The sequence below is a fragment of the Apis florea genome, unplaced genomic scaffold, assembly GCF_048593485.1.
Source record: "Apis florea isolate Af1SG1 unplaced genomic scaffold, ASM4859348v1 contig_2897_pilon, whole genome shotgun sequence".
NCBI lineage: Eukaryota > Metazoa > Arthropoda > Insecta > Hymenoptera > Apidae > Apis > Apis florea.
The window spans coordinates 4,764,652-4,790,077 of NW_028256665.1; the positions used below are offsets into that span (position 1 = coordinate 4,764,652).

The 25,426-nt window shown below is 44.0% G+C and overlaps 1 protein-coding gene across 1 annotated transcript; it reads right to left on the reverse strand.

Moving 5' to 3' along the window:
* Nucleotides 1-645: 645 nt before the first annotated feature.
* olf413 (DBH like monooxygenase olf413) lies at nucleotides 646-16,297 on the reverse strand. Its single transcript, XM_031919662.2, has 6 exons — nucleotides 16,108-16,297; nucleotides 9,133-9,219; nucleotides 7,827-8,009; nucleotides 6,268-6,720; nucleotides 5,355-5,548; nucleotides 646-4,030 (listed from the first exon to the last, which is right to left on the reverse strand). The coding sequence occupies exons 1-6, from the start codon at nucleotides 16,291-16,293 to the stop codon at nucleotides 3,559-3,561; spliced, it is 1,575 nt and encodes a 524-aa protein (XP_031775522.1). The 5' UTR covers nucleotides 16,294-16,297; the 3' UTR covers nucleotides 646-3,558.
* Between the last annotated feature and the right edge of the window lie 9,129 nt (nucleotides 16,298-25,426).

Sequence of the window (25,426 nt, forward strand, 5' to 3'; positions counted from 1 at the left end):
ACGAGTTTTCCTCGTTCTCCTGAGAAGAGGGGGGGGGAGGGGAGGGGAGGGGGAGGAAGAGACGCGAAGCTCCTCGATCCTCGTGCTTTTGACCGCACACTGAAACTTTGAAAGCTGCATTCTTCTCGATGCAAATGGAATTCAGGGGGGAAAAAACGCGCGCGCGCGTTTAAGGACCTCTCGACTACAATGCTATCCTATCGATCCACGGTAGCACGGCTCTCTGGCGCGGGTCCACTCCTTTGCGCGCACAGGTATCATACGTCGTCACTCCTTAGTTTCCTTCTCTCTTTCCCCTTTTTTTCCCGATAATTAAAGTGGTGCTTCGCGAGGGCTTAATCAACTGAACCGGGTGTCAAATGAGGTGCACACGTACACATTGTAGCCGGGTCGAGAATTTGATCAAATTAAACCACCTACGTACGCGGAGCGTGGATTCGATTAAATGTAAATTTGTCGGAGGGAAAGGAAAAAAAAGAAAAGAAAAGAATAACGATTGATCGATAGATATCTTTCAGTATTTTCTTTGAGAGAAAAGCAATAATGGTTAAACGATAACGATTGTTGGATTCCTCGTAATTGGAGAAATTACTCTTCTCGAAAATCTATTGGATATCTATTTCTAATCGAATTTTAATTCTTTCCTAAATTTTTTCTTCTTCTTTTTTTTTTTTTTTTTACGAAACATCATAAATATTACAAATACATCTACACTTCGAATCGAAGTGTTACACATTTTATTTCATATAACGATTTAACGCAAATATCAAATATCCTATGATATATTTATAATCGAACGATTAAACAATTATCTTGTCGTCTATCGAGTATCGATCGTTATAAAGAAAATTCCAGTAAAATTTCCAAGAGTAAAATCTCCATTTCACTCTTCTAATTAACTCGGATAGATTGTGGAATCCGCTTCCTTGCACGGAAGTGGATCAAAGCACCGCTTTAAATCATCGCGCGAAAAAAAAGAAAAAAAACGGAAGCACGTGCCTTCCGTTTACGGAAACCGATCGCGCGTAGATCGATGCGTGTATGCCATTCGTAGCGACAAGTGTCCCGCAGCGGGCGGTTGAGAAACGCATCAAGAAACTTAACGTGTATATTCGCTTCGCGAACGTGCGGCGCGCTGAATACAAAACACGCATATATGTATGTATGTATATTTGGAAACTTGAGCGGAACGTAGTGTGTGTGTGTGTGTGTGTGTGTGTGTCAACGGCGATAATTAAACTCGCTCTCTATACAATTCTTTTTTTTTTTTCTTTCTTTCTTTTAAATTAAGAAATAAATAATCGCCGGCGCGAGCTTGGCCAGCCGAGCAACGAGAGTGTTACACTTAAGAAACTGTACAGAATATTACAAAGGAAATGGTGCAAACGTTGGTCAAGTGACACGGAACGAGGCTGGAAATAATTCCACGATGCGCTGCCTCGAAAGTTATTTAAACGAGAAGTTATTTTGATAAGTTTGATGAATTTGAGAATTTGCAAGTCCGATTTTTTTTTTCATCATTTACATTAGAATATTTGATTTTTCTTGCGTTTTTTCTTTAAATAATCCTTTCTTAATTAATTGAATTAATATTTTGGAATTATCATTTTATCATTCATCAATTATCATTAATAATTTGAGACAACGTGATGGAATTTTACATGTTTAAATGTTTAATTAAAGCCTCGATAAGTGAGAATCGATCAACGTTTATACGATCCCCGTTAAAAAACGCATCTATTCGTATAAATCTAATTAGTAACAGAATATACAGTCTCTGGCGCGAACCAAGCAATTCTCCGTGACGCTTATCGTTTTCGAGAAAGCTAGAAAAGCTGGTGCTTGAAATATTTCCTAGAAATTTTGTCATTGCGAGGATTGCATGCTTGGTTCTTGGCCTAAATAAACAGCCAACAATATAAATTCTTTCGAGTCCCAGAAGCTTGAAAATAATTTTAATGTTTACGGGCAGGAGCCTCGTTTCCTCGCGGATATCTTTCGTTCGAGATCGTTAACTTTTAAAGTGGGATCAAGTACCGAACGTTTCCGATTTCTATCGCTCTTGTCGAAGTCACTAGTTCGAAATTGCTCGCACAAATGGACCAGGAAACTTGCTCCATATTCTTGGTATTCGATATCGATAGAAATTATAACGTACGTTTTCGCCCGTTGAACAATTAAAAATAATATTTTATACTTCGAATTCGTTAAGATTTCCATTGGAGATCAAACGATCAAATACTTAAATGTATTTATAACCGAGAGATCGAAAGAAATTAAATAACTTTCCAACAAGTTGATTTATGGAGACAAGTGTCATTGTAAACGTCATGATAAGGTATGATAAAAGTACAAGGGAAGGAAGATGCTACGAGTGACTTTGTAAAATTTTGATTCACGATTCGTCGCGTCGTTTCCTTTATCCGATCTTGTCAAAGAGCAAGAGGGCCCATCCGTTTTCACACTGCGAACAAACGTCGACCGTGTTACCGTTACGACGGAAAATGCAATTCTTTCCAGAGATTTCTAGAGTGACCTTCTTTGATCGTATCGGCCACCGTCCTGGAAAATACGATCGAAGCGAAATAGTATACGCGGCCAACCGGACGAAAATCGGAAATCAATTCTGATTGTGAATCGATTTTATTGTTCGCGAACGAATGAAAGTTTTTCCTTTTATTCTACGGCGTCGATACGAATACCCCCTTTTTTTTTTCGCACGGGTCTATCTCAGGCAGTTTGCCATTATATGTACACGGTGCCGTTCGCGAAAGAAATTACAGACCTGGTAGCGCTATAATAAATCGTGAAACGAATCGAGAAGGGTATTCGAAGGATGTAATCCGGTAGAAGAAAAAAATAACGAGCGTTCGAAAGATATCCAAAGGAGGGGTGGCCCTGCGCAAGCACGCGATACATAGTAACAATACGGTGCACGAGCAGAGATCGCGAAAAAGGGAGGTCGATCTTTGATTGAGGACATCGTAGATCCCGCTCTTCGAAGAACACTTCATCGAGGGAAAATATATATATATATGTATATATATTTGGCAATCATCGTCTATATCAACTTCTTCATCGATTATTACACGCGATCACGACTCGAGGCCACATCAAAAATATTTCTCTTCTCCTTTCACGCTATCTCGTCCGTCATTTATTCCTTTCTTGTTTATTCGTAGAACGTGTTTTACCAAAAAAAAAAAAAAGAAAGAAAGGAAAAATTACGTCACGTACGATCGTTCAACGACGGACCGTGTATCGATGCGTTGAAGAATCAAACCCTAGAAAGGAGAGGGAGGGGAGTGGGGGACCCTATATTATAAATCATCTACCTTGTCCTCACTCAACGATCTCTAGTTGATGAACGAGCCACGATAATGCTTGTTTAATCCACGTGACGCGCGAGAGGGTAGACACCGGCACGTACTTACATACATATGAATCCACCTCCCCGATCCTCAGCTTGATCAACAATAGAAGGTAAAAACGGCCGTCCTAGATAAACGAAATCGATCGGTTTTCATTCGATCTGCACGCAAGACGACCAGCCAGTGTTCACCTGAACGCGGCGGCGACGATGGTCGCCAAGGTGGCGAGGGTGAGGATCGTCGGTATCGACTTGGTCGAGGAACTTGCGCCCGTTGGTCCGTCACTGCTTCGTGACACTTTGCTGCGCACCAATTGTCCACGTTCCACCGCGTTCGTCTCGTCACTGTCCGGGTCCACGGGTGCACCTATGTCCTCGTCCTCGCTCAGCATCAACGACAATTTGTTCCTGAGAGGTTTCTTCGAGCACGGAAGGGCAACCTCCTCGTACGGCCTCAGGATCCTTGGATAATGGACTTCCAGGCTGTCCATGCCGGCCAGTTCCCCCTTGTTCGTCCAGCAAAGAGGTTTAAAGGTGCCGCCCCGGGTAGCTTCCTGGAAGCTCTGGAAACTGCTCTCCCAGTCGTAGCTGAGCAAACGTTCCTCCAACGTCATGCCGGCCAACTTTTGCGGTTCTTGAATCTTTACCGGGCTGGAACCCCTGTAACGAGAAAGAGGAAGGATGCCACCGTGAAGGATCTCGTTCGACCTATATATATATATATATATATATTCATCGTGAAGAAGTTAGGGACGGATGCGCTCTCGTGACCCGCATCGCGAATGCACGTTCGTTTGCGGAAACAAAGCTCGTTGCCAAAGCTTTTTGGAGAGATGCGGGGAATGCACGTTGTGCATGCATTTTCTTTCTTGGACGAGAAATTTTCTTAGCGAACGTTTTCTCGAAGGTGCTGGTGCGAAGGTACGTAAAAATAAAAGAGAGCTTGCTATAAAGCATTTTATATAACAGGACACTCGACTCTTTGGAATATTTTTTAACACTTACAAGTGACGGAAAAAGAATTTAAGGAAAAAATAAGAAAAGGAGGAAAAGAAAGTAACTCGAATAATTGTTGCAGCTCTCTGGAACGACTTGGGAGGAGGAGAGGATACGTAGAGGATGTCGTTGTAATTATAACAAGATGATCGTTGAAGTATTTAGAGGGTAATTAGTTTGATGGTTCGGTAACAACGAGTCGGGACAATGGATGGGTAACAGGTGTACGGTTATTGAAATATAGAGGCGTTGCTCGCATCCCTCTTCGACCGATGCGGCAATTTAACCGCGATGTCACGCGAAGATGACAATGATCTCTGGCCGGAGTTAACGACCCAACTAGGCAACGACCTGCCGATATTAGTGGTAGTAATAACAGTAATTTAACTACGGTATTCAATGTAACCCGGAGTGTGTTTAGCGAAACAGGACGCTTGTTACATTAAGGTTCGTGACACGTCGCCAGGAAGCGTCTTCGTGACACACGTAACATTACGTAATGCAATAAACGATGCGTCTGGCGCAATATAACCGGCGCTCGTTGAGCTAACGACAGGTCGTGGCGGTCGTGACGCACGGGCCATCGCCGTCCCTAATTGCCAATTTAAAGTAATCAGAGTAAAAGGAGCGAACGTCTGGTCGGTCGTAGCTTTGTGTATGGTGGTGGTGGTCGATGATGGTGGTGGTGGTGGTGATGCGTCGTGATCATTAACGTGGTATCAACTGTCCTGTGTAAATTAATATGAAACGGGTCTTTGAACTCTCGCTCCCTCTCTCTCTTTCGATTCGAAAAAAAATAAATAAAAATAAAATAAAAAGTGGAAAGAAGAAAGTGAAACGAGAGCGACGGCCTCGTGATTATTTCGCAAAATTCGAATCGACCGAGCTGTCTCGTTTGTCTCGCGGGTGAACGATCCGAACGTGCTTCGTTCGAAAATCGTTGTCGATATTTAAACAAGGGCTGGAAAACGTTATGACAAATACTCACTGCATCAGCTTTTGGATCCCCAAACTCTGCAGAACCGTTGGTAATGAAGGGAGAGAGTAGCAGAGCGACAGCTCGATGCGGGGATAATAAAGAGTGGACACCAGGCAAGTTTCTTCCCTCGTTGTCAGACCACCGAGCGTGATTGCTTGCCTCGATTTGGACGAGTACGTGCATTCGGCCACCAAATGATCGCCCTGAAACGAAAATATCGTCGAATCACGATAGTATAAATCAAGATTATCGACGTATTATCTATTTTTAACTTTGACAAATGACGAAGACGAATTATTGACGTGTCATCCCGATCTTGAAGATTCGTCTCCAAAAATACACGAAACACATCGCTAAACTGAATTACTCGATCACGATTTCCGATTCGATTGCTGAAAGAAACGACAATTTCATCGTACTCGATCAAAATTTCTTCAGTTTAAATCAAGACGTAGTCCGATTTCCATATCAAAAGGGAATCACAGTAGTATAAATCAAGATTATCGCGGTATCTGTTATTAACTTCGACAAATTAAAGACGAATTATTGTATCATCCCAATCCCGAAATACACGAAACACATGGCTAAAGTAAATTACTCGATCGACAATTTCTCTCGATCGATACTCGATCAATATTTCTTGGAACGGCGTTTAACACGTTCATCGTCCAGCGTGATTTCGTTGAGTTCTTCACGGGGCCCAAATGTTACTATCGGAAGGCCGTAAACGGAAATAATTTTAATATTTTTATTTTAATATAACATTTACTTGGGATATATTTATATATATATTACTTCTTCATTAACTAATTCTGTAACACTGATTCCGAATTAATTGTTTTCAGTGCCTCTACTTCTTCGCTCTCTACTTCCTTCGTTTCCAAAGTCAATTTTCAAGTATAAGGAGGCAATATCGACTCACCGGATAGACCCTGACAGGCTTCTGCAGCTTCCTATACTCCTGATAGCTAGGATCGTAATTGGTGTCAGAGGCAATGGGTGGCAGCTCCTCGCCCGATCTTATCTGCCGCAATCGGACCTTCCTCCCCAGTTGATGCGTATGCATGATGACGGCGAATATGTTGATGCCGCTGTTCGGTATCGTGTGCCCGGTGCAGTCCGAGATGCAGTGACCCTCGGACACCACCTCCGCTTGGCCTGGCGGTATGATGTGCCTCCAGTTGGGGTCGATGCCGACGCTCAGGATGCCGGCGTCGTGGGTGCGCAACTTGTCCGTGTAATGCAAACGCAAACCGGAACTGTCGCTTATGAACGCGTCCATCTGAGGATTGGCGTAGTGGGTCTCGAGCATGTAGTAGCGCGGACCGGTGTGCGGATCCAGCGCGTAACCGGCCTCGGCCGGGTAATTGAACCCCTGCGAGAAGAAGAAGCGTGGCGAACCGCGCTCGATTATGCGCCCCGTTGGAAACGGACGATTCGGGATCGTCCGGGTTTATGGACGGTCGTTCGGGTTCGTGTCGGGTACAAATGGTTATTTTTCACGCTGTTTCTTGTTTCGGCCGATTCGCTCGATGAATTATTGTCCTCGAAGCGGAATTCTTTTGCCGCTCGTATTTTTACGGCTGCTGTCGAGGATTTTTCGAACGGATGAAGGGGAACATTCGAGTCGATGATTTCTATTTAAATTTTGCACGATCGATATTATTATTTTCGGTGTAATGATTTAAGAAAAGAAAAAAGGAAAAGAAAAGTCTAGGAAATTTTTAGGGAATAATCAATTATCTCGTACGCGTTATTATTTATTTACATCGTGGAAGAATGTGTATATAAAGTGGAATAAGCGCAGGTGGTTTAATTGCACGTATAAATCATTGGAGATATAATCAAGATCACCGGCCAGGATAATTACACGGTGGATAAATCAGTGTCCACGAATGTTAATCCGACGTCATCTTGGGACGAGCGTAAGAGAGACACACGGTGGTGGGATGCGGGTATATATCGCGGTAATTCCGGGTTTTGTGCAATGCATACCAATGCGGAGGGGGGCGAGAGAGAGAGAGAGGGACCGGCCACGAACTCGTTTCTTCGTGGTCGCTGGTAACACGAACACTCTGCGAAGATGCGACCGATCGCGGGGACACTCGGTTAATCTCACACGCGACGTCGTGTCACGATTTAATTGCTGGTACACGCGAAACCACTTCTGTCCACGTGGAATAATTCAAAAGAAAAAAAAAAAAAAAGAAAAAGAAAGAAGGAAAAGAATTACAGGAATAAATGAATAAAATTAAAACCGACTTGAAACGATATTCTCCACGCGAGAATTACAGATATCGTGTATTTCGAATTTATTTGATAAATTTCAATCAATCCCGCTTCAACGTCCGACCAGAGATCGAACCAATTTTTGCCCTCGAAATTTATTTTTCGACGCCCCCTCCCCTGCCCTCCTCCCTCTCCCCGAAGGGGAAGTTTGTTTAATTCTTAATTTACATTTAAATGTGTCACGTAGCATACCTCAGAGCCCAGACTCCAGATAGCGGCGATTGTATTACATTGAAGAGACGGCTGATTGGACTGATAGCAAACACTGCCTGACGTCTTCGCCGCGGATTCCAATTGCCCCTGATCCCCACGACACTCGTACAAAGTCATGTGATGCAGGTAATCGTGACTTCCGGGTTGTATCACAGGCTCGTGCTGAAAAAGGGACGAGTCACAACGGCGTTACATCCGACGTTTGTCAGACGAATAAATGGAAAAAGGGAAAAAAAAAAAGGGAGCCGCTGTCTCGTTGTAAGAACTTAATTCGTTGTCTTCGATGAAAATCAGAGATCTTTCGACGCGTCTTTGAATCGATATGAATCGCAACGTTCGAAAGAATGTTAACCCACGTGTTCGTTATTACGACGAGTATGCATCTTGATGAATTGCGAGTAGAAGAGAATTGTTCTCTGAAATTTCGTTAGAGAATTTGCAACGTAATCGCGTTGCAACGACCGACGCACAAATATCGTATGATATCACGATTACAGGGAAATATTCTCGCCTCTGTTTTCGCTATTTATTTTTTTAAAATATCGGATCGATCGAATAATCGAGGATTATCGGATATCTCGGATTTCGTTCCACGATCGAATTGGATGTAAAGGAAAAATTGCGAATTAAATTAACGCGATAATTTAACGTGTTACATAAATATGTGGGGCGTGAGGATGAATTTAAATTAGATCTCGAAATACCTTCCACCTGAATCCTTCCCGAAATCGACTCGCGGTTATACAGATTTATACAGATCGACTGTCACACGTCTCTCGCTCGATCGCTCGTTTAAAAATATATATATACATGTAATATATAGGCCGAAACCACGAGACGTGTATTTCCAATTTTGACGCATCGCGGCCGAGAATAGAGATCAAATTCGTCGAATGATTCCGCCCGAGACGGGAACTATCTAAAGATTGAACGAATTGAAACGAGAAAAGAGGCTGCGTTTAAAAATTCTAATAAATTTCCCTCTTTTCCGAAAGGGTATTTTCGCCGTTTCTGCCATTGGTTGGTCGTAATGCGAGGCGAGATTAAGGGTAAATCGAGGGGGATGAAACGATCGTTCTCTGAATCTTGATAAGAAATTCGCGAGAATTTCCACGAGCCGACAAACCGAGAGATATCCGCCCGATGCTTGACAGCTCCCATGTCGACGGGAATCTGTTCGTACGTTCCAGGTTTAATCAAGTTTAGATGGGTTAGGGATGCGTAAGACGCGGCGTGGGAGGGCTTGCTGGTAGTAAGTAGGTTATAGCTGGGGAGGTGAACTTACCTTCACGACGTGGTGTTTGTGATCAATGTTTGGCATCCTAAGAACGCGGCACCAAAGCAACGTGTCTTGTCCCTTGGGTAAGCGTACCTGCAAAGTAATTCGAGGACGATGGTTGGTTAAACGAGCTTAATTCCGCGAGTTGTTTCCAAGACTGGAAAACTTTTACGATAAATTAACTCTAGATACTTTTTCTTCTCTTTTCTCCTCCGTTTAAACTCCACGTTTTAACAAGAAAACTACGTACGATTATTATTGTTTTAAATGGCTAGTTCGATCCAGATTAACCCATCTTTCTGACAGTGTAGACAATAATACTTACAATTCGAAAAGTTAAAAGTAATCCGGATCGGATTTATATTTTGGGTCGTATTTTGGGCGAATTTTTCGAAATTTCGGTTCGAAATATAAAAGGAAGAAAGATACGGTTTAAAAAAATGGAAATCGAATGTAAAAGATCGATAGAATCTGCATAAAGCGGTCCAAAAAAAAAAGAAGATGGATTTGCCTCCCTCTTGCTCAACAAAATTCTCAATTTCAATCAACCCCGATAAAAACAGTTATATCTATTCAGTTATAACTGAAACAGATGATCGCATACACGATACGAGGAAGAGTGGAAACGAATCGAGATTGGACAAGGATGGATGGACGTTGTTAGCCGTACACGCACGAGTTAATACTTTCTCAAAACTTCTCAAATGTTAACGCTCTGAGTGGCACACAATACGGCCGAAAGCTCGTCCTCCATGCTGCGCGAAACTGATAGGGAACGGTACGGATCTGACTGTACTCCCGTTAATGGAGTAACGTGGTATTTAGCGAGGTACAACGGTTGCCATCCCCGGACAGCCAGCCTGCAAACTGTTTTTCTAATTGCAACTATCTTCGACCGAGTTTCCCCCGTATCGCTATTCGCGTGACGAAGTTAATCCCGGCCGACGATTTCAGCTGCATGGGACGTGTTCGTCCCCGGCGAAACGAGCGAAATCATCACTGTTTTTGACAATTCTGCACAGACGAAGTCCCCTTCGAAACGAACGAATTTGAAAATTGCGAAATTATTCCATATAAGATGTTCGATTCGACGAGATGAATGTATTTACGGAAAATATTAATTTATTTCTGAGAAGATTAATTGGAGAAAATAAATATAAAATTGGAACGGAGATGAATAAAAGCTTCGTTTTCCTTTTTTTAAAGAAAAAAATCTTATCTATCCTAATTGAATTTTTGGGAGAATTACAATTGCGGAGATTGAAAGGAAATGGGATTTAAATTACAAATTCTTCCAAGCTTTTTTAAAAAAAAAATAACTTATCGTCGTTTTCAACGGTCAAGCTTCCATCACAAAAGGGATTCTCAAAGCATATATTACGACGGATATTTGACGCGAATTTCCAACCGCTGGCGAGGATCGCAAAGAGCGTATCGAACAAATTTAATCTTCGCCCTCGATATTTTATGTTGCCGAGGACGATTCCTTCTCCGCGTGATTACGAGCGAGAGGGGCGTCTTAAAACCGGGATCCGAGAGAAAAATCCTCGTCGAAGCGAGTAGAGCGCGTTCCACGCCGAAAAAGATGTGGAAGAAAAGAAAAGAAATCGGAAACGAAAGGTTGGAGCCGCGGGGTACGCGCGCGATCCCGAGAGAAAATTGCGATTCTTTTTTTCGCGAGCCCGCCTCCGGCTTCTCCCACGCGTTTCTCCGAAATTATCGATGTCAAGATTACCGGGAAGGACGACTCTTACGTTTATTGTTTTGCTCTCGAATATGGTGAACGCCCGCCCCGGGCACGGCCAACATTTGGCCCCGTGTTTACGATTCTTGCCTGTGTTTCCCGCCGAACGATTTCCGACCAGTCGACTTCGACACGATGATCTCGACACACGCGGTAGGAATAGGATACGACGTGATCGTTTCGATACGCGAGGATAGGCTGCGAAATTGCATACCGAAGAGTTGGTGTGAGGGAATTTCGCGAGAGGGAAGATAGCCACTTTTCGAGTATTTTAGTTTAAAGTGGTCGGAGTGCAGTGAATTGTAAATGAATTTGGTGTTTTGGTTCATCGAAATTTCGATGATACGAAGGATTCAGACGATTCTAATTCTATTCTTCAATGAATAAATATATCCGTTCCTCGTGTAAAATATTTCATACGTAGATAGAATATCAAACGAATTCCAACTTTTTCCTCCTCGCGTTTAATTCACTTTGATAAAATGCTGGATGGGAAACGTTGTTAAAGACGCGTAAACGAATCCACTGGATAAGCTCGGTTTATGAATCAAATGCGCATAAAGGGGTGAGCGATTCATGACACGTCTCATCCTTGGCCGCTTTTTCTCCCCCCTCTCCGTTTCCGTGAATTTCTTGGAAAGTGAGGAGAGACGATAATTATCCCCGCCGCGTGCTATGCGCGTTTCAAATGGGTGGCTTCCTTTGAACGTTGGCCCGCATAAAAACGCGTTTTACGTTACCCGGCCGAGGCCACGCTCGCGTTTCGCCCTTTTCTCATCGCGGCGCCAACTTTTTCCCCCCCCTTCCTCCTCCTTCCATTCACACTCCTATAAATAACTAATAAGGAATCCCTCTCTCGAAATCTCTGATATCTGATATCTCTGATGCGGAGGAGGAATTAGTGCGCGTGAAAGAGGCCCGTTGAAAAGTTGTTGTGGAATGGAATGGAAGGAAATAAGAAGAGAGAGAGAGAGAGAGAGAGAGAAAAGAAGCAGAGGGCTAGCGTGGAAGCGTGTCTGGAAGCTTAGACAGCGGAGATATATAACAGAGAGAAATTCAAGCAGGATGGAATCCTGTGAAATAACTATATCGAGAATGAAGAATGATGGCGTGTCCTTTCACCAGCCACGTTTTGCCCGCGCTATGATTGATGACGAATGCCATCGCTAATGAACTTGGTGGTTCGTGGAAACTGGCGCGTTTCTTGCGAACGTAAACTGAAATTTCTCCGGTTAACCGTGGGAGGAAAGGTTCATTCGTATGCGATATTCGTGGATTCGCTATAAGTGGGATAGAAAATTATAGAAGGAGTGAAAATTGAATGGAAGAAGGAAAGGTTTCGGTTTTTTCGCAATTCGATGATTTTGGATAAATCGCGAAATGAATCGCGTGAACGTGCATTAATTTTCCAAACAATTTATCCAACGAGTAGTAGAAATCCTTCATTTGCAACTTGATAGATCCGCTCGAGAACCAATAAGAATTATCTCGTCCTTAAATTTTCTGCCTACCATCTCTCGTGTACACTGCTTCGCCACTAAAAATACGAAATAATCCCACGGTGTCGTGATAATGGTATGCAAACGATGTTTGGGGAGAGGAAAAAGGAGACAGGATGCGGTATTATATAAATTCACGAGGCAACAAGGGTGACGATGAGGCGCGAAAACGGCATCCGCCCGAGGCAAATTTGGCGCTCTCTCGTCGGCGAAGTTTCCCTTTCGACTCGAGAGTGAGCCGCGAAAAAAGTATCGCCGGAGAAAGGGTGGTTGGTCCGGAATGAATGCGAAATCCGTTCTAACAAGCTGCCCTCTCTCTCTCTCTCTCTCTCTCTCTTTCTTTGCGCCTCCAGACATTCATATTCATCTCACCGTGATACAAAAGTTATTCGACCGGCGTGAAACTTCCGCGTGCGTAGTTAGCTGAGTACAAGTAAGCATTCTCGTAAGAAGGAAGCGAGGAATAGTTGCAAGATGAGCGATATTACGCACAAGAAGGAAAAGAGAATTCTGTTGATTTTTTTACGTTTTTTTCAAGAAAGTGATCGGTCGATCGAACGTTGTTGGAATTAAGAAGTCTTGAAGTGGCAAAGTACGATATTTTTTTTTAAAAGAAATTGTTGTTGCTCGTAAAATATGATGAGTGGAAAATTGGATAATCGGAGTTTGATCGAGTAACGAATAATAATCAAGTTCCTGGCAATTTGAGAATTGATTCCGATCTCAACAAACACTGCACACACTGGATTGAAAACTAGATCCATGTACGAGTTTCACGATAGTGGCAACTCGTATAGTTATAGTACAGTATAATAGCATACTGTTCAACCTGGTCGAGGAAACTTGGAAATTAAACGAGGCCTCTCAACGTTGAATCCGGCCGTATTATCACGCATATTTACACCAGTATTTCTGCAAAAATCGCACAAACATCCATACTTGAAAATTTCTCTCTACGCGATCTACGCGTGGAACGTTAACGTAGAAGTCTCGTTAAAAAAATGTCAAAATTTAATCGTTCCTTTTTTTTTTTTTTTTTTTTTTTTTAGTAAAATTTATCGTTCTCGCGAGAATATACAACGACACGACGATCCAATGATGATTCCAGAGAGGAGGAAAAAGTAGTGGCGTGGAGTAGAGAGCGTCCAATTTCATTGAATATCGAAGTAAAATAAAAAAAAAAAAAAAAAAAAAAGAAAAAAAGGCAGAGGAGGAAAGAGGATCGTTCCATTTGCGAGCGAGTAATTCCTTTCCAGTTGAGAGACGCGGTAATTTGTTACAGCATGATGAGCATCGAAACAGCCCAGTTTCCCGTTTTGACGCGAAATTGTAAACAGAGCTGATGAAATTAGCGTTGTTCGGTTTCGACCCACTCCCCTCCTTTCCCGCCTCCCCGTAATTCCAATTTATTATTTCATCACCCGGCCTTTTTCTGATAATGCCGGACCCAGCTTCGTTCGTTTCCATTACCAGACTCGTTGACACGCGTCGCTCGATTGAATCGCGCAAAAATATCGAAAGTGCCATTTATCAGACGCGATACGTACATTGGCGAGCATCCTCGACGCTGGAAATTTCATCGTCGCGTGTGAAACGAATGGAAACGATAGAGAGAGAGAGAAAGGGAGAGATAGATCAATCGAAATTTCCCGATTTTTCGCCGATCGATCCGCCGAACGCGAGAAGACACTGGAGCGTAAGCTGACTGATAACTTCCATATCTCCTCCTTTCGTATTTGCACGGATCGTTCCCATCCCATCGTGTTTACGACGCCCTCATGCTCGCCATCCCGGCCGACAGAAGGACAGATCGAACTCGAGCTTGTTTTTCATCTTCGTTATTCGCGCGGATGATCGATCCATTGCTGGCTCGTTGTCAACGTTGTACGAGGGAGTGGATCATCCCCACCTTGGCCGGGTTGTGTATAAACTATAAGCAAAAGCTCGGCAGCCCGTGGAATTAGCATTGTCCGATACCTGCGATAGCGTCCAACCGTAATCTATGACCCGGCGACGCTAATGAACGAATAGTTTTTGCCGGATGTGACCCGGTTAAGATTTATGCTCTCATAAATTCGGCGCACAATGCTTCGCGGCTTGCATCCGATAAAAATCCACTCGGCTACCAGGCTGAACGTTAAACGCGTTCGAACATTCATCTCGCCACGCTTCGTTTTATCTCCTTCTCCCTTCGATCTCTGCGTCTCTCCTCTTCTCTCCCCTCCCCTTTTCGAACCGCGTGCACGCGCTCGCGAAACAGAAGCGTGACTGAGTCGACCGCGAAGAGTATCTATCGCCGCTCGAATAAAACAAGGATCGCCTTCGAAAGGGAACGAAGAGAACGGGTAATGACCGTCCTGCGCGCCAACGACCGGTCAAATTAGCGGGTGTAGCAGATTGAAATTGCGTTGGGAGTTGGCTCACGTTTGGTTGGAAATAAGAAATTTTGATTTTTAGATTTTAATGAATAATGAAATAATAAGGGAAAAATGAAAGTTATATTGTTTGATTTTATATTACGAGTTTATAATTTCGTAATAACAAGAATTTATTTGGATATTAAAATGGGGAATGGTAATTGAGAATTCTTTTCTTCTTTTTACACCAGCAATTTGTCTAAATTACGATTGCCACTTTACGGATACAGATGGTTAATTAAAGACCATTATCGTGGCGAAAATTCTTGGCGCGAAGATTCGTCGCGAAGATATTAGACGGGCAGAGCCAGATCGTCTGATGCAATTTCTCTCAAAACTTTCCACCGCTCTCGTTCTCGTTCAATTACAATTAAATTTTAATAGCCACGGTTACGGGACGAGTGTGTCTAATAACTTCAAAGGCATTATCGAAGTTCGATGGAACAGTGTCATAGCGACGAATCGGAGCTGGCGCGATTCATTTCGTCCGACAGACTTCCCCTGCGGAGAGTAAACTCACGGATACGGGGAGCTTTTGGAAAAGTAGCTTCTACGAGAGAATCGAGTTTAATATGATATCGTTGACACTACGTTTCCAGCCCGTAATTAAAACTCTTTAATCGCCTTTCCACAGAAACTCCTTCGCCGTCTCGATGAATATTAAGCTCGTTCCCTCGCCACTATGTGCCTTGTGTTACTATACTACCAACTGTTCCTTCAATAATTGGATAAACAACATAAAGAGAGAGAGAAAGAGAGACACACACACACACAAATCTACAGGACAAATTTGCAACAAGACCTTACGAACGAACGAATTCACGCGTACAGTGAGTGATTCGTGAATTCGTTGTAACATCGAAGACTACGATTACGACTTTTTTTCTTTCTTTTTTTTTTTTTTTTTTTCATAGAATCTTCTCTTCCACTCTTCACCCTGTATACAAGCCGGACGAAATACAAGTTTCTCACCTACCTTTCGACTAAACCCCCAACGATTAAAGTCCGGCGAACACCTATCCATTACATTATTACCACCTACGCCTGCCTCTCTATCATTATGCATACGTAAAACGCGTTCCATCGCGCCGTATCCTCCCTCCACGTATAATCATATTATCCGCCGCGCAATGGCTCGTATTACACCATAATTTTCCGCCCACACGATTCCGCGTGTCGGCCTCACGCATCATCGGACCCGTCCAAGAACCAACCGACCGCGGTTGGTTCCGCTCTACGGCGACATTGCGCATAACGACGAGATACATGGTGACACGATCGGGTAAATCGATCGCACGGATGGATGGGATACGATACCAACCTGCTGGTTCAATATGTCCCACGTTTGAAGCGGTGGCTCGGCCTCTTGGTTGCGCGACGTTGGCCTCGGTTGAGCGTCCCTTTGCACCAGATAAAGGGGCCTCGATCCCCGGATGGCGTCGTGATCCGGCAAAACTCCGGCCGCGGACACCGGCTCCTCCACGTGATATTGCCAAACCACTTGCATCGTGTCGTTCTGGAACACAAAGAAGGAAAAACTTGCTGAATTTCGAGGGATGGAAAACGTCTCTCTCTCTCTCTCTCTCTCTCTATCTATCTATCTTTCTTTGGCCGAGGAGTCGAGACCCGGTTAAGGGGAGCCCGCTCCTTCATTTTTGTTATCGAAAAATATCGATAAGGAGGGCTTACGGAGGCACAAAGGCCCGTCTTTTATACCGGACTTGCTATAAAAGTCGAAGCCTTCGGGTTACCGGAGGAACGAGGAGGATAAAGCAGAGAGGGAGGGAGGGGGTTGGTTGGAAACTCTCTTTCACGTTCAAATTCCGCAGGCGTATTCTCAGAGGCGGCTCCTCGGCCGAAGGACCGGCGCACTCGACCGAGAATTTTTAATTTAACCCTTTTTATTTCGCAATATCCCCGGCCGAATCGCATATTGCAGTTACGGCCGGCCATCTCGAAAGGGGGAAAAAGCGTTCCCGTGTACGCCGCGTTAACCTGTGTCCCATTATCGAAGGCTCTTCTATACCTCCTCCCTCCTCCCCCATCGCTTTTAGGCTAAGCCTCCCCTGTGCCGCCGTCTATCCACCCATCGATCGTTCTCCATTTATCTATTTTTATTTTTCAAAGAGCGGAAACGAATGAAATTGGCGAATAAGTTGATTAGTCAAGTTTGGCAATGGAGCATCAAGCTTCAAGTTTTCGACACGAAACGAATGAAATGGATCGGGAAGGGGAAGTTTGATCATTCTTGCAAACGAATATTTCCCTTCGCGTGGAATTTATCGCGATTCGATTATACCGGCCAGTCTGAAATTAGATAGTCGGTCTTTCTCTCTCTCTCTCTCTATTTATCCGCCATCTTCGAAATCAATCTCTATCGGTGGACGAACAACCGAATCACCGAGTTATCGGGGTGAAATTAATTAATCCGTCGATTCGATTGCTCGCCCCCTTGATATGCCCCCTCGCTGCACGCGAAAGAATCGATCGACGCCCGAAAGACGTGTGCATACAATCGTTGCGATTCGATAGAATAGGGTAGGAGGGAGAGAGAGAGAGAGAGAGACTGTCCGTCGATAAATATGTCGGGATAATCCAGCTAGTAATCGGTTCCACGGGGCCGGATCCCAAAATTAAGAATTACGGGGCGGATTCATTTGCCATTCGCATCTCTGTGGAGAGGCCGCCGACGTTATCTTCATGAAAACGTTGTATTTACCTGGCTGCTGGCGCCGGTCCAAGCGCAAAATAGTGTACGCTTGGTTTTGTACCGAGGCCGGCGAAATTAGTAGCGGGCCGCCAGTATACTCGTTTTTAACATTTTCGATTAAATTGTGTATGAAATCTGCACGTGCAGATCCGCCTCTTGACCACGACCACCAGCGAATATCAGAGAATTTGAAGGATCGCGTGGAGCCAAGGTTTCGTCTTTGTCTCATTATTCCCGCAAGCCACGTATATTGTACGTTATTAATACTCGCAAATAAGAGAAAGGAACGAATCGATATAATGCGTATTTACTTTACAACGATTAAATTTCATATTATTTCATATATATTGGAAAAATGAAACGTAGATTCTGATAAAAAAAAACTATTCTCTTTGAAAAACACACACGCACACACACATATCGTTTATTGCGTGTAACAGAATCGAAGACAGACTTATACACAAACAAGAATCAAACTTCGTCTTCGTCAATAATGAAAAAACGGAATTGTTTCATCTCTAAGAGCAACGACCAATTACATCGATCGATATCTCCTCGATGAAAAGAAGCGCACACGTCAAAAGCACAGGTCCAACTGTTTTTTTAAATAACCCGTTCCCGCAGCTTTACCGCGAAAACCGTCGCTTCGCTGCGGGATTACTTGGCCAAGCCTCTTCCCCGTTTAATAAATATGCCGGCGAGCGCGTGTCCGGTTTATTCACGTGCCTCGGCTCGAATTTTCCCACGTGGACGCGCGCGAGCAATCAATCGCCGCGCCATTTTCATCCGCGAAAGTTTTAGATACGGGCGTGCACGTCTCGGGGATGAATCGAGCGCCGATAATCCGGCGAACGAGCAAAGAAGGGATGGTGGCACGCGTGTCCCCACGCATTTCCATGCGGTGGCCGACCTCGAAACACGTATATCGATCAACGCGTTATGGGTCTCGACCACTCACAATTTCGAACAATCACGCTTGATTGAGGCCAGATGCCTCGTTAATGTTTCATTTGGGAAGAGGGATGGAACGCATTATCGGACGAGGTATAAACTGATTAGAAAGATTTGTCGCCAGGATACTCTTTCTTCGTGCATCGGCGAGATCATTGCTTGATTAACGTTTATTTGATTTGGAAAGATGGATCTTGTGAGATAAAGAGCTAATCTGTCGCAGAACGATAGCAGTTTTTCTTTAATTATTATCTTCTTCTGGTATTCCTTCGAGTGTCTGTTGTTTTTTCTGCAACGAAACGTGCACCAAATTCAAAATCAAATTAGTGCTGTGCCACGGTTTTCGACAATCGTCTCTATTGAATCGATCCAGCTTAAGAATCACCGCGGCTATCGGTGCATCTACGCTCGTTCCAGGCCGAGACAAGTGAATGCCGTTTAAGTGAAATAGGTATCCAGACGACCTACATCTCGGGAGAAGATCGAAAAATTTCTAAACGAAGAAATGGAAAGTCGATAGGAGGAAATGGGGATCGCGTGAGAGGAATCACGCGATCTCGGCCCAGCCCGGAAACTATCTTTGACGACGTAATACGGAGCCACGCTTCTCCTCGTTTTCCTCTTCGTGCGTTCGAAATTTGTCCGATCATTAAGAAAATTAAACGTGTCGCGTGCTGAGAGACGATAGATAAAGAAGCGGTCAACAAAAGAATCTTTGCTATTTTCTTTTTTTTTCTTCTTCTTCTTCTTTGCAACAGCAAAGACACGAAAACGATGAATGAAGCTAGAGAAGCTATTTCTACTTTACTTGAAATTTTTATCCTCGGTCCAATTATAATTAAATTGTTTCCTTTCGCTTTTTAAAAAACTTCAAATTTGCATAAATATCCTCTCCTGATTCTCGCATTGTTCCCAAACATTTATGAACGTTTCTCGAATAGATAGGAAAAGAGAGGAGAGTCAGAGACAGCCATTCGAGTTTAGCCATCGAATGAAAGTCCATTATAGTCAAAAATTCATTTCGTTTCCAAGAGGTTTCATTAAAACGCGAGATTGAATCGAAGGTTATACTACACTCTTTCGACCGGGCACTGTCAATAGTCCGTGGAGGGGTATTCTTAACGTTTCGGGAGGAACAACGGGGAAGGATTAGGGGAGAAATGGGGAGCAATTCCCGTGGACAGGGAGCAAAGGAGAGGAAAAGACTTGCCGAGAGAATTCCCGGTTAAGTGGAAATATCTTTCCTTTTGCCGGGAACGTTATTCTTCATTAAGAAACTTTGTTGTTCTTCGCTCTCGAAACGCGGAAATCTTCCCTCCGTTTTCCCTTCACCTTCTTCTTTGCGCCACCCTTTGCATCACCCTTATCCCCGTGCGTCTGTCTCACGAGAGCTCATAGCTGGCGATTATCCTGTCCAATAGTCGTCGAATCCGGGACGATCCCATTTGGAAGGTTAAAGATGTCGTTCGCGATGCGAGGCAAACGAGTTCTTTCGAGGACCCCGAGCCGTATCATAAAGGATTTAACCCACGATTTAACCCTCCTTCCCCTCTTTCAACGTTGTCGTTGGATGGAAGGCTTGAATGGATGGGAAGAGGAAGGAGGAAAGAGTATTGAGAATTGAAAACGACGTGACCACAGATAGACGTCCGTTTTAATTGTGTTTTTTAACGGTACGGCGTAAAAGTTTTCGATTTAATTGCTTAACGGTGTTACAAGAGAGCGAGGAGGAAAGAGAGGAATGAGGGGGGGGGAGAGAGAGAGAGAGAGAAGGCAGAAAGTTCCAATATCTTCGTAACAATGAGTTCGAAGTCACAAAGGGTCCAGAGGGAGAGTCAGAGGGGCAATGCGAGAGAAAAGAGATTAGTCAGAAGTCCGAATACCGTAATGGATCGCGAGAACGAGCCTTTTGTCAAAGCGATTCGCCCCGTTCCGCGTAAGTTCGTTTGTTTCCCTTTCCTCGCCTCTCTCCCTTTCCATTTTCCACCTCCTTTGCGCAATGCCATCTCCTCGAAACCTCCTCGCGATTAACCATTCGGTACCGAATGCAAGAAGGCGAATGCTCCAATTCCACAGACCCTCCCCTCTCGAGGGGAGACGTCTGAGTCTGTGTGCGAGAGAGGGAGGCAGATACCCAAATACCTCGCCTTATCGCGAGAAAAAAAGCTCGTCTACGGCACTTGCCTTTGACCTAGACTCGAAAAGCTTGGAAGGGCCAGGAATCTTGGAACAGCCTCCATTTTCCCTTGGAAATTTCCGTATATTCAAATGGACGTTTGAATAGAGAATATCCTAGTCCTCATACAATATGGATCGAGATGCAGATTAAACGTGTATTCCCGAAACGAGAACAAAAGGATCGCATTGACTTACGATTTTGCCGAAGGAAAAATAAAATAAATAAATAAAAAAAGGAAAAAGAAAGAAAGATTATCGTCGAAAACATCGAATACCCAAAGTGTCTCCAACTTTGTATGTATCAACGTCTCGAATGAATCGTTTTCACGGACGACCGGACAGGGTTGGTCCCTCGAATCGGAGAGAACGGCTCGATCATCACCATCGCGAGACGAAACTTCGTCAGAAGTAATAAAAGTGTCCATTGGCCCGAGAGATCGCGTCACACGTGCAAAATACGAGAGAGAGAGAGAGAGAGAGAGAGAGAGAGAGAGAGAGAGAGAAAGAGAGTCGGGGAGTAGAAAAGTTTGTGAAAACGTCCAGCCACTTTCCTCTCCGCGGAGTTTCGAAGCGGGGCGAGATCGACGAGCCGATAGGAAAGTAGCAGCAAACCGGGCGTAGCTTCTTTCTTTTTTTTCCAGTCGTCGTTAATTGCTTCGAGTGCAAAAACCAAGGAGGAGGATGAACAGCGATGAGGTGGGGGGTTGGTTGCTGATTATCGACAGCCAGGACTGTCTTTCTCCCTCCCCTGCCGGCTTTTCTTGCGCATCGCCACCCTCTTAGAGGGCCGGCTACCTTCGACGAGCTCTTTCACCCCCCTCCTCCCCCTCCCCGTCCCCCTCCCCCGTGGACGAACGTGTTTGCAACTCCGATAGGGAAAACTAATATTGAACATTCCAAAGTGGAATGCAAAGGGGTGCGACGACGAGGTTGCGGGAGACGAGGATGAAGAACGAGGAGGGGTTCGAGTCGAACTTGAAAGTTTTAAAAAGCAATTAAGGGCTTCAAACTTCCGACGCTTACTTCTCCCGCTACAAACCCCATTCTTCTTTCTCAACCCTTATTTCTCTCGCGCCCATTTCCACCACCGCCATCATCGTTCTCCCCGGTCTCGCTCCCTTCGCCACCCCTCACGGCCGTGTCCTTGGTCTCGAGGGTTTCGTCCATTCCACCCTCGATAGCGGCCGGTGAAATCGGATTCTTTTCGTTATTTGCACGAATTTTTTCGACCGCTTACGGTCGTAAAACGTTGCCGTGTTTACTACCACGGTTGAAGTTGAAGGAAGCCACGAGAATTTACGTTGCCATTGAACGAGTCCAGGAAACAGCGTTAATTGCTGTTAGCTACCTATTTAACGGGCTTCCCTGTCCGCAGCCCGAGCCAAATGACCCAGTTCGGAGTTTGTTTTAACCAGGCACCCCGTTGCCCCAAGAATTTTTTATCGCCAACTAACTTTGTCGCGGACCGCTATCGGATTTTAAGTAACTTTTGCCTCAAATTGGTCTACCTTTGATGATGAATTCGCGAGTTTATTACGTGAGAATGGGATTTCACGAGATGAAGAGATTACTTTTGGTCGTGAATCGGTCGAGTGTGAAAAGATCGATTTTTGAAATTGGAGCGTGAAAGAAGAACGAATAATGGCTGTCAAAAATTTGAGAACAGAAAGTCTTCGTTTCGAACATTTTAACTCGAAGAAAAATTAAATCATTTTAATCAACTTGCATTTCAATATTCTTAAAGACAGAGTCGCAATTATTAAAATCTGCTTTGAGAATATTAAAAATATTACTATAAAAGGGATACCCAATTTATACAACAATTGGAGGAAGAAAGCTGGATAAAATTTCCCTTTAAACACATCCATCGAATTTTCCTTCGACTCCTCGTCGAAAATAACTCTTTCCACTCCGAACGAACAACTTGGAGGCTGAATCTCGAGCAGACAACCACTTATGTAACACAGTTTGCTCCGAGAATCGAATCACATTTCAACCGATAGACATCTTTCCAAAGCGACGTTACGTAATGTGCGTAAATCTCGTAAGAGATGCAACCAGAGCTTCTTCTTCTTCTTCGTCTTCTTCGTCTTCGCGAGGGGCAATGCAGATCTCGAACGCTTCGACTGGAACGCGATATGCATATCGTTCGCGCAACCCAGTCATCTGTAACACGATCCTTCTCCCTCCATCCTCTTCCCATTGAAATCGTCGCGCTGCCACCGTTGCAACCCCTGCATGTCTACATCGATTAGATCCGAATTCGCATTGGAACGTTCGCCGCGTATCCGACACCTGCAGCTCGAATCTCCCGCTGACAGAGATAATCGAATTTCCCTGTAAATTTTTCCATCGGTCCTCCAATAGACTGCCTGTTATTACGCGCGAGCGTTCCTCTCCCTCTCTTCTTCCCTTTGCAATTTTTTTTCCCTCCTCTCCCCCCCCCTTTTCTTTTTTCCCGCGGATCATAAATAAAGGGATTTAGAAACGTAGCACGCCGGTGATAAATTTATTTCGGTTCACGGATCTCGAAATTGATTAATGTAAAAAAATTTTCCACGTAAATTTCGCCCCTCTCGTTTTTAATTTCGTTCCGTTTTTTCTTTTTTTTTTTTTTTTTTTTTTGATTTCGATATACCGTAAATAAAATCCACGAAACGAGACGCGTTTAACTCGGTAAAAAAAAAAAAAAAAAAAAAAAAATATTCGGTCGAATTAAATGTACGTTTCTTTCGCTACGTTGGAGAACGTATATACGATGACACGTATCGTGACGAAACGAAGACACGTCCCCCGACACGAGGAGAAGGTTTCTACTTCTTTTTTTTTTTTTTTTTTATTTTTTTTTCCTTTATTTATACTCGTCGAGTCGCGGCCAATGTCTAGGCTTTAGCCGAGGCTCGGGCTAAAATCCTTCGTGGCGCCGGCAGATAATTTTAGAATCGCGTGATTAAAGTTTCTCGCGATTAAAGCTCCCGGCCGGCCGTGAATAATGAGTTTAAAGCGTGTAGAGGGAGAGGCGCGGCAAAGACACACCTGGTATACATGTTATATTCGTGTCGTGCGACCCGCGTTTGTTGGTAAAACAAATTGAATTTTAAATGATGGCCGGCCGTGTATGATGAAATTTTATAAACCGCGCGGGGATCGATCGGGGGAACCATTATAAATATTTCGCGTTGTAATTAGGCCGCGAGCGATACACTCGTGTGACACGCGATCACGCGCTTGAAATTCCGATGAATTCTCAATGCACCGGGATTACCATTTAGTTCCGTCCGAAATTGGAATAATCTCGGTTATAAAATTGAAAAAGTTTATGTCGCGTGGGGTGTGAATAAAATTCGAGCGAAATTTCAAAGCGACGACCAACAAATTCCTGAAATCGCTTATATTCTCAAAGCAATAACTCTAATAATATATTATTCGTGAACGGACTGCGAGTAATATTCTCTCAGTAACAGTAACTTTCATCTTGAGAAAAGTCCTTTATAGAGAGCGAAACTGGATTAAAAAGTAACCAATTAATCTCAAAGTGAAACACAACCGTTTTCAAAAAGCGAGAAATCGCAAAGAATTTTTCTCTTGAATTTTACCCCCTAAATGGGAACAATATTTCCATGGAAGAAGAGAAGAGACAGTTTCACAAACTGATCCGACATAATTCATGAGGAAACATTGATTGGTCCCGGTTGTGCGTAGAACGGGGTCAGCGGCAGTTGAAAAGAGACAGTGCTGCGCGCTAACAAGATTCCATCGGTTCGCACCGAGGGTATCGCCTCCCTCTTCATCAGCCGACGAGCTAACATCGGTGAATACGCGGCCATCGAGATACCTGGGCACGCTCCCCTCCTATGTACTCGGTCATTAACGAGTAAACTCGGGCGAAAGTTTCGGTGTATACCCGGGTTAAGATCCCCACGCGAAATAGAGCACAAGGCATCGTAGGCGTTGATCGTATACGGCCGTGATCGTGTCGATAAGAGACAACGCTATTCCAGCGGATTAACCGATCCACTAACCTTATATACATCGAGTTCCGTTATTTCAACAAATAGGTGGAACATAGATTCAATTTCATCGGGGACCTGATGGGATCAATAAGAGCAATTTTCTTTCATCCATGAGTTCACGTGGCTCTTCCTCGTGAAATGGTAACGACAATTACGATCAATCCTGGTATCGATCCGTCGTGGGTCTAACGTAGATTAAAAGAGTCCAGTCCCGGGATAAGAGGAAACGAAACTCGACGAGGCAGAAACGATTTAAAAGCGGCGATCGCGCAAGGTTTATATCCGTCGCGCGAAATTAAGCGTCGAGCAACGTGAAGATCACGTAAGAAAGGAAGATGGAACGTTCTCGCGTATTGAAAGTTGGTGTCAGATTTATCGATGGTTGAAATTAAAAGTGGACGGCGCAAAGCCACTTCAAACGTGGTTTATCTGCGGAGACTGGACTGGGCCAACGGCTCGTGCGGGCAGAGAGGTAAGCCGATTGAATATTCGCGTCAGCAAACCTGGTAAGTACGTGCAACACTTGTATAATTAATGATTCAGAAGACCTTCCGCTTTCCACCGGCATCCATCCCTATGGAATCACACGTGTGCTCGTTTACGACCACGCTACTTACTTTGCCCGTCGTGAATTATTGGCGAGCTCGGCTCGACGTTTCTTCCTTGTAATTATAATCGATTTGAGTATCGAACGTACGGATATAATCTTAGATTATAGACCGTATGAATACACGGTAAGGAATTACGCAAGCTGGTGTCATTAAATTTAGTGTGCTATAAAGGGAAGA

What these genes read in the sequence shown, in the direction of transcription:
- olf413 (XM_031919662.2), bottom strand. Translation starts at nt 16,293, where the DNA reads ATGCAAGTGGTTTGGCAATATCACGTGGAGGAGCCGGTGTCCGCGGCC. An exon ending in GGGACATATTGAACCAGCAG is followed by an intron (nt 9,220 to 16,107) that starts GTTGGTATCGTA and finishes ATTACTTTGCAG; the next exon opens with GTACGCTTACCCAAGGGACA. An exon ending in AGCCTGTCAGGGTCTATCCG is followed by an intron (nt 5,549 to 6,267) that starts GTGAGTCGATAT and finishes TTTTCGTTTCAG; the next exon opens with GGCGATCATTTGGTGGCCGA.